The 12500-nt window shown below is 33.7% G+C and overlaps 1 protein-coding gene across 2 annotated transcripts in view; it reads left to right on the top strand.

Moving 5' to 3' along the window:
• Nucleotides 1–12500, top strand: part of LOC115222732 (voltage-dependent calcium channel type A subunit alpha-1) — a 998519-nt gene that overhangs the window by 894032 nt on the left and 91987 nt on the right. For both annotated transcript variants that reach the window (XM_036511821.1, XM_036511820.1), the window contains 6 exons: nucleotides 3477–3604; nucleotides 5974–6070; nucleotides 6302–6407; nucleotides 6832–6936; nucleotides 8752–8861; nucleotides 9364–9378. In XM_036511821.1, the coding sequence (XP_036367714.1) occupies nucleotides 3477–3604; nucleotides 5974–6070; nucleotides 6302–6407; nucleotides 6832–6936; nucleotides 8752–8861; nucleotides 9364–9378 (561 nt within the window). The remainder of the gene's footprint in view (nucleotides 1–3476; nucleotides 3605–5973; nucleotides 6071–6301; nucleotides 6408–6831; nucleotides 6937–8751; nucleotides 8862–9363; nucleotides 9379–12500) is intronic.

Genomic DNA, 12500 nt, shown 5'->3' with positions numbered 1-12500 from the left:
GAGTTTGTTGTTTTAATACTCCTTTTTTTTGGTTGTTCGTTCGCCGACCATATTTCTCTCCAGAATTCTTCCACTTCTTCTGCCGTTGGTGCTGCAGTGATGTCTATTTTATTTTTGCACAGTTCTTGGTAGAACTTTTTGGGGTTAGAGTTGAACTGTTTGTTTTGTTCAAAGAAACGTTGGCGTTTCTCATACCGGTGGATCCTTTGTGCTTTGGCAAGGATATCTTGCTTTAGCTTTTCTTTTATCTCAGGTAAATCTTTTTCTGTGGTGTTGTATTTGCGGAGTATTTTTGTTTTCTTTTTGTTGCTTAGTAGCATTGATTGTCTACTGATTTCATTAAGAATCGACAGATGTTTTCTCATTTTTTGTATTATTTTTTTGGGGATGTTATTTATCCACAGGGTTTGTTTGGGTGGTGGTACTCCTGTTTGGATGGGTTTCAGTGAGTATCCAGCTTCTTTTGTGGCTGCAGTGGCTGCTGCGTATATTAAGTCATTTAGCTCAGTGATATCGCTATTTGTTTCAGTGGCTATTAGTTCCGTGACGGCTAGGTTTATGTTGTTTATAATTAATGTTGTTGTTTCGTCTATTTTGATTTTTGGGAGGTATGGTCGGTGGTCCATTTTGAGCTCTGTGGTTTTCAGTTCTTTGATTATTTTACTTTTTATATTATCATAATCATTAGGCTCCCCTTCGTTGTTTCCAGGTTTTAGATTTGTGTCGCTTTCTATCTCATCCGTATGTTTGTTTGTCTTGTTTTGGCTTGCTGTTTGTTGTGTATTATTATGTATCCTTACGGTCTGGGTTTGTTGTTTTTTGTTTACATCGTTTTTGTTGGAAATGTTACGTTTGTGTTCGTGTTTTACTGTTTCAGTGTTTATATTATTGGGCATTGTTGTGTGGCTTCTATCTACATTTTCCTGATGTATTTTTTCTTTTAAATGTTCTATTTCTATTTCTGATATTTTTTTTGCGTTGAGAATATATCTCCATATATTTGCTAGTTTATTAGGGTTCATTGTTGTATCCAGGTCTTTATTTGTTATTTTTCTTCCATATTTTGTATGTATGTGTTGTTGTATTTTCATTCTTTGGGTAGAGCACTGCTGTAAAGTAAGCGTGTAGGATAAAAATGTATTCCTCACGTGTCCATTTATGTCTTTTGGGTTTTATTTGTGGGACATGAAGAACAACGTCCGGCCCATTATTTTGATGGTCGTCATTTTCGTAGGGTACCGGTCCGTTCATTTCATAGTTTTTCGTACTTTCTGTATAACAGGTTCAAAGTACGCACTTCTCGATTGTTATTCTTGGGTTGAATAATATCGGTATTATTTAATTTATTCGTAGTTTTTTTGTACATGGTGTTTGGGGCCGGAGATGATCTGGTGTTGATGGATCGTAATGTATCAAGCATGTTTACATGTGTTGTGTTAGAGGTGGAGATGATATTGAGTTAAAATACATCATTTCGTTTTGAAAATAGTAATAAATTTCAATGAGTATTACTTACTCGGATATAGTCCAATCCTTTGTCAGTTATTTTTTAGCTCCATGCGATGTCTTTGTTTCCGATGTTTGTGGATAGATTTCGGAGCACTGTTTTATTGCTCTCACAAGTTTAACGTCCCCGGTGTCATTTAACGTCCCTGGGGACGTTAAACATGTGAGAGTGATAAAACAGTGCTCAGAAATCTATCCACAAACATTGGAAACAAAGACATCGCATGGAGCTAAAAAATAACTGACAAAGGATTGGACTATATCCGAGTAAGTAATACTCATTGAAATTTATTATTATTATTATTATTATTATTATTATTATAATTATTATTATTATTATCATCCTTGGTGTGCACAAATGTTTTACATTTGGAACCAATGTCCTTGATGTTGGGTCACAACCATGGTCATATTAGGGACCTTTTTTACTATCCTTGCTGTTGCCAATAGAGCAGATTTCGGAATTAATGCAACTCTCGTAGTTACACCAATCTCAATAAGGAAACTCAATTTTATTGGTAATGGTAGCTTGGGAAACTGTAACAACTGGGATTACTTTTGTAGAAAACTTCCAGTCTTCATATTTCCATGGTCAAGTCCTCGTATTTTCCTGTTTTCTTCTGTTCTTGTCTGCAGATATAGCCGCATTTATGATGACATGCACTTCTTTCACCCCTTTTGTCCAGAACAATAATATCTGGTTGCCTTGCTTGAAGTTTATGATCAGTCTGTTTCGTAAAAACCCATATGATCTTGGATTGCTGTATGCATTAATCCATGGGACTGCATTTGAGGTTTTTGGGAGGCCAGAAATTGGGGCTGGAGAGGTCATAAAATGTCTCCAATTCTTCAACAACCACTTCTGAATCTTCCTAGAGATTTGGCCAGGATTTAAATCCTGCTGCCACACATGATCTTCCATTAGCAACACTCTCCAGCCAGGGTTTGACCAATTTCCAGCAGCTTCACATAGCCATCTAAATTTGAGCCTAAATCCCTGTTCAGAGATGAGGGGATGGATCCCAACATGTGAATGCAGTCAGAGTGCTTGCTGTGTCCTTCCCTGCTGGTCACAGCTTCATAGTCTTTGTTGCAGCTGTTCCTGTTACAGCTGACAGCCTTTTCAGTATCCACAAGATATTGAGCAGCAGGTATGATGTTGGCCTTTTGATATCCGGTGTGCGAACCATCATGACACATTTCCAATATTCAGATGGTTTCTTGTCCTCCATGTCAGCTTAACTTTTTCTCAACTACAATTTTAATCTTCATGTTCCATTGCCATTGATTCGCTCACCAACACATCCAAGCTATCCCTGAATAAAGGAGACATAAAAAAAATTCCATGATTTGGCTCCAAACCCCTGTATATGTATGTGTGTATATATACATCTGTATGAATTATAATATATACTTATATACTTTTGTACACAATAATTTCTCAAATTTTGAAAATTTTAATTATTGTGTACAAAAGTATATATCATTCATACATGTATATATACACAAAGGCACCAAACTAAAATTTTGCTGCAGTAAGCAGTTTAATTCCCAGTAATGATATTCTTGGTTCAATCCCACTGCATGGTACCTTGGCCCAGTGTCATTTACTATAGCCTTGCATCAACTCAAGCCTTGGAAAGGAAATTGGGTTCATGGAGACTGCAGAAGCCCATCAGAAGGATTGAACCTCGGATTTAAAAGTTCAGCCTTAGTTCACACTGTGTCACACAAACTCAGCTTGAAAATTACATGCCTGTGGAATACTCAGTCACTTATATATGGTAATTTGACAAGTCCCTGTCATTTTATTTGTTAGAAGTTATTTCACTGGTGAAGTTATGTCCAACTAATGCCAGGAAAAGGTATCTCTGTCTTTCTCTGTATTAAATGACCATCTTTCTACCTCTGTATCTTAATATTTATTTTCTCACATATTACCCAATATATCTTTCTCCACATTTTTACAGATGCTTAATCTTTTCGTTGCCGTAATTATGGACAACTTTGACTATCTAACAAGAGATAGTTCAATTCTTGGTCCACATCATTTAGACGAATATAACAGAGTTTGGGCTGAATATGACCCTGTTGCAACGTAAGTGCTTGTCAACTTTTTATTTCAACTAAATTTTTCTCTGTCTTTTATTGAAATATATTTGAATGGAACTTATTTGGCAAATGACTTCATCTGAAAGTGGATGCAAACTATAGAATCATCTGGAAAAAAAAACGGTTCTGTAGTTTCTGTTCTGCTCTTTATATTTTGAGTTCAAATTCCCTCCCTTCAAAATTACTGTAAAAACCCACGTAATTTATGCACTTTTTTTACAAAAACAAAAACAAACTTTAGGGTGCATAAATCACATAAGTTGATCGTTTCCAGCATTTTGTTGGAAAATGACGGACGGGAAGTTGAATCATTTAATGTCAGAATAGGTTTTTACAGAAAAAATATAATGAAGTTGATTTTTATTTATGTTGGACAGTATAATGCTTACTTTTTCTGCATAAATTTACTAAAAGCATTAAATGGTTAACTACTTTTTGAAGTTTGACATTCATGCTGGTAATCATGGTCTGGGCTATATTTTACATTACTTGGAGTTTCTACCTATCATAATGGAGCCCAGAAATTTGTTTAAATAGATCAGTTTTTCTCCGCTTAGGGAGTCTAGCTTGCATTTGCACCAGGAAGCTATTTGCTCACTTTCTCCATGTTATGACACAGTGAAATTCCTCACCACCAATATCGCCGCTATCAGCTTGATTACTGCATCTAATGTTGACTACACCAACATCATAATTCGTCCTGGTGCATGTAAACTCACTAAGTGAATATGACTTGGTGTTCTTACAGAAACCTTCATTTACCTTATACGATGTTTAATGGCATTTCACATTCATGTTGAATTACACAGCAATCTTATGTTCTCTTCATAGAACACTTGTAATGCATGTATTACCAGTTCTTTTGGTAGAGTAGATTTTTGCTATTCTTGTTTATGTCTCCTCACAGACGTGTATATTCTAACAAGTCACTTCTTAAATTTCGCACCTCTCTTTTTCAATAAACATTGCAAAATGTCTATTTCAGTGGGTTACCAAACAGATAGTTTGGTCTCCCGGCTAAAACGGTAATGACAAATTTTTAAGTTTGCTTAACATTTTATAAGTGTGAAAGGGATTAAAATTTCAATACACCATATCAAAGGTTCTGACAAGAATAAGCAGAAAATCAGAGCTTGAGACAAGAAGACACTTTCGACCAATCAGAAATCTGTTTACATAATCAGTTTGATCAGTCACCTTCCTCTGTCGGTTGAGTAAAGTTTCATCCAAGCTGTTGTTTATTGGTAATTAAACTTAATTTGCAACACTTGTGCATATTTATCAGCTTTGTTTTTGTTGGTAAGAATTTTCAACAACTTACCCTGTGATCGTGATTTGAAAAGACAGAAGTATGCTAAAGATCAAACATAATCTCTTGCGAGCAAGAAAAGTAAAATCAAGTTTATTATAAACAACACAAACATTTTGTAATTTAATAGCTTTCTATGTGATACCTGTTAAACAGAAATTATTTTTATTTAATGAAAATTTAATAAAATCTAGTCATAAATAAGTGAAATTATGCTAAATACAACTAAATTCAAAACCTTTTCTCCCTGGCCATATCGGCAATCCTGAAAACTTTTGGGGGTGAATTTTACATGAGTTGAAGCCTTTTTTAACAACTTTTATCCTGAAAATCACCTGCGTAAATCACACAGTTGCGCAAATTACATGGGTTTTTACGATACTGGGTTTCAACATAAACTAGATACCAGTAATTATTATTAGTTATTTTAATAATTTGCTTGTGGTCAGCAGCTGCTATGTGATCTGTTAGAGAGTTTAGAAAAGGGAAATTATGATGAGATTATCAGTGAATGCATCAAGAGGTGGGCATGGCTGTGTGGTTAAGAAGTTTGCTTCACAACAGTGTTCCATTAGGTTAGATTTTTAGAAGCAAGAGTGTTCAGTTGTAGGTTCAAATTTTGAGACAGCCAAAGTCTCATGAATTTATTTCACAGAAACTGTGTGGATTCCAATCAGAAAGTTCTTTCCTCTTCTTGGATGGTAGATATACTCTACCACTTGACAATTGGCTGCCATTTACTTTCCTCTGACCAGTTTTCAAGACCTTGAAATCGGTCAGAACTACTGCTCTTCCACCTTAACAAACCCATTAGAAATAAATTCATTTCTCAAACCCAGAGTTATGTCATTTGATATGTAAGTTTCAATTATTGCTGTTTAATAAACAAATTTTAATTGCTATCATTTAATAAACAGGTTTTAATCAACATTACTACGTCTTCATGTTTCTGCTCTTTTCTTCATTTAACTTTGGAATTATTCAGTTTTGAATTACTCAACATTATTTTCTATCAGATTATTTCTTTGATAATATTCTTTTTACAGAGGGAGAATACATTACACTGACATGTACGAAATGTTGAAGAGAATGGAGCCACCTGTAGGTTTTGGGAAAAATTGCCCCTACAGATTGGCCTATAGAGTATGTGGTTTTCAAGTTTGTTCTCTGTTATTTTGCCTTTTTTTATAAACTACTTAAACTGTAAACATCACCTTTAATTTAAAGCGGTACATTTGGCTCTTACTCAGATTCTATTTGTAAAATATCTAATTCAAGTAAAACGAATGGTTGTGTTCATGGATTTGCATTCGGTTTTAAACAAACCAAAAAGTAACATCAATTTCGAGCTATGCTTGTTTTTCTGTTGTGCAGAAATTGATACGAATGAATATGCCAGTAAATGAAGATGGAACTGTACACTTTTCAACAACCCTTTTTGCTTTAGTGCGAGAGTCCTTGTCAATAAAAATAAGTTCAGGTAAGTCCAACCTCTGCTCAACATGGGGGAGGAGAGCATCTCTTTGCTCTCTATTCTATTCTGTTGCTACAACTCTGGCCTTCGTTCCTTATTGCTGTTGCCTCTCCTTCCATCACCACACAAACATTTCAAACTCACTTTATTAACCATATTTTATCATCCTTCCCCATGCAGGACTTCTTCCCCAGAATATCGGTCACTATGGAATTACCCCTCTCTTCACATTTTTTTCTGACATCTATTAAAACGCAACATCAATTGACAGGGTCTGGTGAAGACTTTGGCTACATCATCATTGCACCGTTCCAATAAAAAATGGAATAAAAGAAAGGCTATAACATTCTGTTTCCATATAATTTATTAACAATTCTTCTTTAATGCCAAGTAATTGTCTCAAATGATTAATTTTGCTTGTCTTTTACAGCTGATGAAATGGATAGGAAAGATGAAGAAATGCGAGAAGTCATCAAACGGGTGTGGCCTGTACATGGGAAAAAAATTGTAGATCTTCTTGTTCCTCCAAACCATGGTAAGTAAATAACCTCATTTCATTGTTCAAGAGAGAAATAGCAAGAGGGGTGGGCATCTGTCCTTAATAGAGGCATAACAAGTGTGGAAGAGCAGCTCTCTTTGGTTGCAGGTTTGAAAGGGTACAACATATTCTCTGTTAAAAATCTGTGTGTGAATATTCAGTTCTGCTGCAGTTTACTTGGCACTCAGTGTGCATGATTTCATTTGGCTTTTCTTTTTTTTGCTATATATACAGGTTTTTCTTTTTTTTCTTTCTCATTTCATTTCTCTGATGACAGAGGTGAACCACAACTTAGGCTAATGCGAAAGTGTGCAATATTTCTAGGTTTTATTAAATATTTTTGTGATTGAATAATAACATTTCAAATGTCAAGAAAATTAATATGTTATTAAAACCACTGAAATTGAAACATCTTGATATAAAAGAAATAACAGAACAGAAAAGAGACAAGAAAAAAAATTGGAACCACTTTAAAATGCTGGGTCTTTAGTAACTTTAAAATGCACACCAGTTGTACATTGTAATATTGTGGAAAAAATAGTAAAGGGTCTCTAATTAGAAAGTTTTCACCAGCGAAACGTTTATTCAATCTTGAGCATCAAATGAGAACATTATGTGAACAACAACAATGTCTTGGAAAGAGTCAGCAGTCAAAGTATCAAATCACTGATCATGAAATCCTGTCTTCAATGGTCAGGACATGTAGCAAGAATGGAAGAGTGCCAAGTCTTATTTAGTGAGCTCACATTGGCAAAAAAGACCATGGGGTTGCCCTCTTCAAAGATACAGGGTCCAACTTAAAGCAACACTGAAAGCTCCTGGAATTGAGCCTAAATCGTTTGAAACACAATCTTCTGTACTGAATGGCAGTGTTCCATCATCATCAAATCCAAAACCTTCAAAGCCATTAGAAGAGTAAAGGAAGAAATCAAATTACAGGAGAGAACGGCTCAACAATCTCATCCTCCACTCACATTGCCTTTGACACTTATGCAAGAATTGCTCTACAAAGGCATCAACAGTTTCATCGTAAAGGAAGGACTCAAAGATGAGATAATGCTGCTGGCACCAATAATTTATTGTCCTAATTTCAATAAATAATTATTTAAATTTTAAATTTAATAATTTAAAATTATTAAAATTTTCTTTTAACACCGTTGATTTACACAATTTCAATTTGCATGATGACTCACATATAAAACAAGGGACAACTATATATAGGGAAGTTAATTATGTTTATAATATATCCTCATTAATTACTATAAAGTTTTTATTTTCAACTAATTGCTACAGTTAAATAAAATTACTCTTGTACCTGATTGAAACATTCATGATCTCAATTATTATAGTATCAAGAAAGGGAAGTCAGCTTAGAAATTTTAATTAATTAAAAATATGATGTGGGCTGAGAGTTTGTCAGTGATAACTCCATACTTGTTTCAGTCTTTTTCTATCTCATCAGTGTAACATAATCTTGCCATTATTTTTCTTAGATCACTATAAAATGTTATGACATATTTTACAGTTTACTACAACTCTTTTGATCTGTTTTTAACCTAGAAGATGCTTACCCTACTAGAAATAGCAGCCTAATCTCCTTCATCCCCCACCTCCATACATGCACTCACATTCCCTTTAAATTTAAAATAGTGCTAGATGGCTATGGTCAGAAGAGTTTTAATTATAGATGTGCTTGACGAGGTCTGATCTAAGGTGAAACAGTCACTGAAACTACTTTTTATCTCACATTTTCAGTCAGATGTTTTTTTTTTTCTCCCTGTAATCACTGGAAAATATTGGGTTTTTTTTCAGAATTAAACGATCGGAAATTGACAGTTGGAAAAATCTACACTGGACTTTTAGTAGCTGAAAACTGGCGAGCTTACAAAGCTAGTCAAAACCAGAATAATAGTTTAAAAATGGTAAGTAATTAAAAAAAAAAAAAACTACACCCAGAATTTTTTATTATTTTGTTATTAAAGAGTTTCTTTTTTTTAAAAAAATTTCAAAAGTGATAAATTATGTCCTGATAAAATATAACAAGTCTTTTAGGACAGTTTTGATGAATTCCTTGTGAAGCTAATGAGAGAATCGTTTATAGTTTTATTTGCTTTATTTCAGAATTATACAAACTGTTGATTTTGAAAATTAAAACACATTTTTGTTCTGGATATTTATGCTATATTCAACATAGTGAATTTCTTTTACACACGTACGTACGTGCAAGCACATGCAAACATCTCTGTTTTGAGTTTCTACATTTCTGTTCCATATATTGTTCTGTACATTTCTTTAAAAGCAAAACTCTTAAGACTTTAGCTGTTCCCATACCATTGTTCTTGTTAATTGCCCCATTATCTCATTTGTGGCCCTTTTGCTTTGTTAGTTGACACACACCTGTCAAAGTGTTGTACTTTTTTGCAGGAGAAAAAAGAAGAGGTCAGTACTTCTTAGCATGAAAGTGTGCAAAACTTTACTTTCACTGATATTGCACATCTTCAAATGTTCTTGTCTTCAAAGTGTTCCGATACAGAGCATACCAGTTCTAAAGTTAAAGAATAGACCTAGCACTGCCTAGATTAACAACAGACATCAACTCAGCCAGATGCCATTTCAGTTAAATTAGCCAATTATAAATGCGAAAAGAAAATCTGTTAAATTTCGAAATAGTACTACTATGAAGTGTTTAAAAGTTTCATCATACATTTGTAGCCTGATCACTGACTCAGTTTTACTGTATTAAGGTTTCAACTATGAGTGACACCTTTTAATTGATATAAAACACATTATCTACAAATTAGAGTAAAAATATGTGAAGATAATTAGAACAAAATCGAAATGCTACCTGGGGACATGTTTTGCAGGAAAGCCAAATTGTTAGATCTGTATTTAATGTCATGAGCCCTGATATTGTAATTGATTAAAATTACATCCATGGTGAGGAAAATGACTAATTAACCTAATGATCAACTCTTGCTAATAAATGCAGGGGAGACAACCCTGATATACTAGATTTTTTTAAATTAATATACAAATGATCTAATAATGATAAAAATGATAATTATAAATCAATTATTAAAATAAACAATTTTATTCTGCAATCAAGATACATCTCATCACACTAGGAATATTTGTCCTCCACTAGCATTGCTGGATCCTCAGTTTTGTGATGTGTGTCTCTGCCAATAATATCTGGTGTATCGTGGTGTTCAGTACAATATTAGTAGTCAGCAAAGCTGATTCTAAGTTGAGCAACAATTTTAGAGCTAGGTGGAATGTGTCCATAAATCTCCATTTTGGTCATGGGCTTAAGCCATGAGAAGTCTTGTGTACGATTTTATCACTTGTCTTACCAAGATTTTATCCTAAATATCAGATTATAATTCTGCTTGCTACTCTGTTAGTAAGTTAGCCTGTGTGTTAGCTTCTGTTGGGTAGTTTTTCCAGCTTAATGTTTCGAGTTCAGGTCCTGCCGAGGCCACTGTTGCTTTCCATCTTTTTGGAGTTGATAAAATAAAGTACCAGTTGAGCAATGGGGTTGATGTAAATTGTCAAATTTTCTCTACTGAAATTTGATCCTTGTACTTATAGCAGGGAGGGTTATTATCACTACTACTAGCAAAAACACTGGCCTTTGAGTGGTTTTCTGCCAGTTTATTCAGTTGGTAAATTAATGATAATCAGTGATCAATAATTGATTTGGTTATAATCTGTGGGTATTATCAATAATATATATCAACTTAAGAAGTTCAGGGTGTTGGATGTGGGTATGAAGACACTGAGTCTTGAAAATGTTAACTGGTTTGAGATTAGGAAATAATTAATGATTTTATTGCTACGATAATGTCATTAATTAATTATAATAAAGATTATGATGATGATATTGCTAATAATTCTTTAGCTACACATCACACCAATTCTGTATTGAAGCTGTTTCCTTTCCTAGAGGTTAACGAGGGACTAATATATATATATATATATATATATATATATATATATATATATATATATATATATATATATATATTTCAATACGGAGCAAATAATTGACGAGAAAAAATTATTCATGAAAAATAATTTGCGAAGATACCATTGTTATTATTTAGTGTAACAATTTAAAAATGACAATAGCAGAATCAATAATATAGGTGATTACAGGCCCCCAAAAAGCATTAAATAGCCGAAGGATTAAAATTAATCAAAGAACAAACTAAGTATGTTGGAAATAACAGTCAAAACTCTTATTTAAATTGCGATTTAAATAAGAGATGTCACTGTTATTTCCAGCAGGTAGACATACTTAGTATATCCTTTGATTAATTTTAATTATATATATATTGTGTTTGTGTGTGTGTGAAATGCCCACATTGTGTTTCACTGTAACCATTATGACCAGTCCTTCTTCCCCAAAAATATCATCCCTTTGTCATCCTTTTCTGCAGATATTAAATTGCAAGTATTCAAGAGGGACTGTAAATGTTCTGAAGCCATTGGTCTCAGAAGGGCCTGTGAAGACCATAGACACAGTCACTTTCTCTGAACCTCTCTGTTCTCCAAACAGTCCCTTCCTCCAGAACAATCCATCATGCAAAGAGATGGACAAAGTCAAGGGACTAAAATATTGAATTTGGTTGGGAGTAGTTCCTTTTATATTGAGTTCACTGGGTAGTCGTGAAAGACTTGATGGTGTAACAGGAGTCACAATATCAATGGCATACATTTGGCCCCTGTAAATAGTCTAATTTCAAGAATTTGGGACATAACAAGTTGTTTGTTAGAGAAACACTTATAGTTTGTGTAAATATAATATTGTGAGCCTATCAACTGGAACAGACGCGAAAAGTCAGAGAAGTAGGGGTGCATTAGGGTGCAATGTGGGTCTGTCGATACGTATTTTGATTAAGGGCTTTGCACAGATTCTGAAGTAATTTCAGGAAGTAACAAACTTTTATTATTTTAATATATTTTTGTATTTCTGAATATTGCCTTCATGTAGAATATATTCAAATCAGGATTCAAAGAACTGTTTTGCTAGTCTCATATTCTAGAAATACCTTTGTTACATGGCTAGCAGTATTATCTGTATGTGTGTGTGTGCATGCGTGTGTATACCTGACAGGCTGCTTTTTCTGATAAATTCACTTATTTACAACATTAACATATTTAATGTAGTGAACCAAAAAGAATTTTTAACCAAACAAAATTGCTCCTGGAATGAGGAGCAAAGTCTTTAGCAGCAATGACAGTTCTTGTTAAGAAAGGCAATGGAGAAGAATATGAAATATAAATTGACTAAAAATGAAATAGAATTATGTAGCAGAGAAGTGAATTTGATCCTCAGTGATATAGGATAACTTCAGGCATGTTTTGCTCTAATTAGACCTTATCAGCAAACTCTGCCTGATTCGAACTTATGAGATTCTAGACTTTGAGAGAATCAAGATTTTGTGTGAAAATAATTTTTTGATTTAGCAAATTAAAATGACATTAACAATGGTAATTTACACTTCTCTACAAATATACATTACTTAAAACTATGATTTAAATACTTAATTTACTGT

This window comes from Octopus sinensis, linkage group LG21 (genome assembly GCF_006345805.1).
Source record: "Octopus sinensis linkage group LG21, ASM634580v1, whole genome shotgun sequence".
Taxonomy (NCBI): domain Eukaryota; kingdom Metazoa; phylum Mollusca; class Cephalopoda; order Octopoda; family Octopodidae; genus Octopus; species Octopus sinensis.
This window is presented reverse-complemented; position numbering and strand designations above follow the sequence as displayed.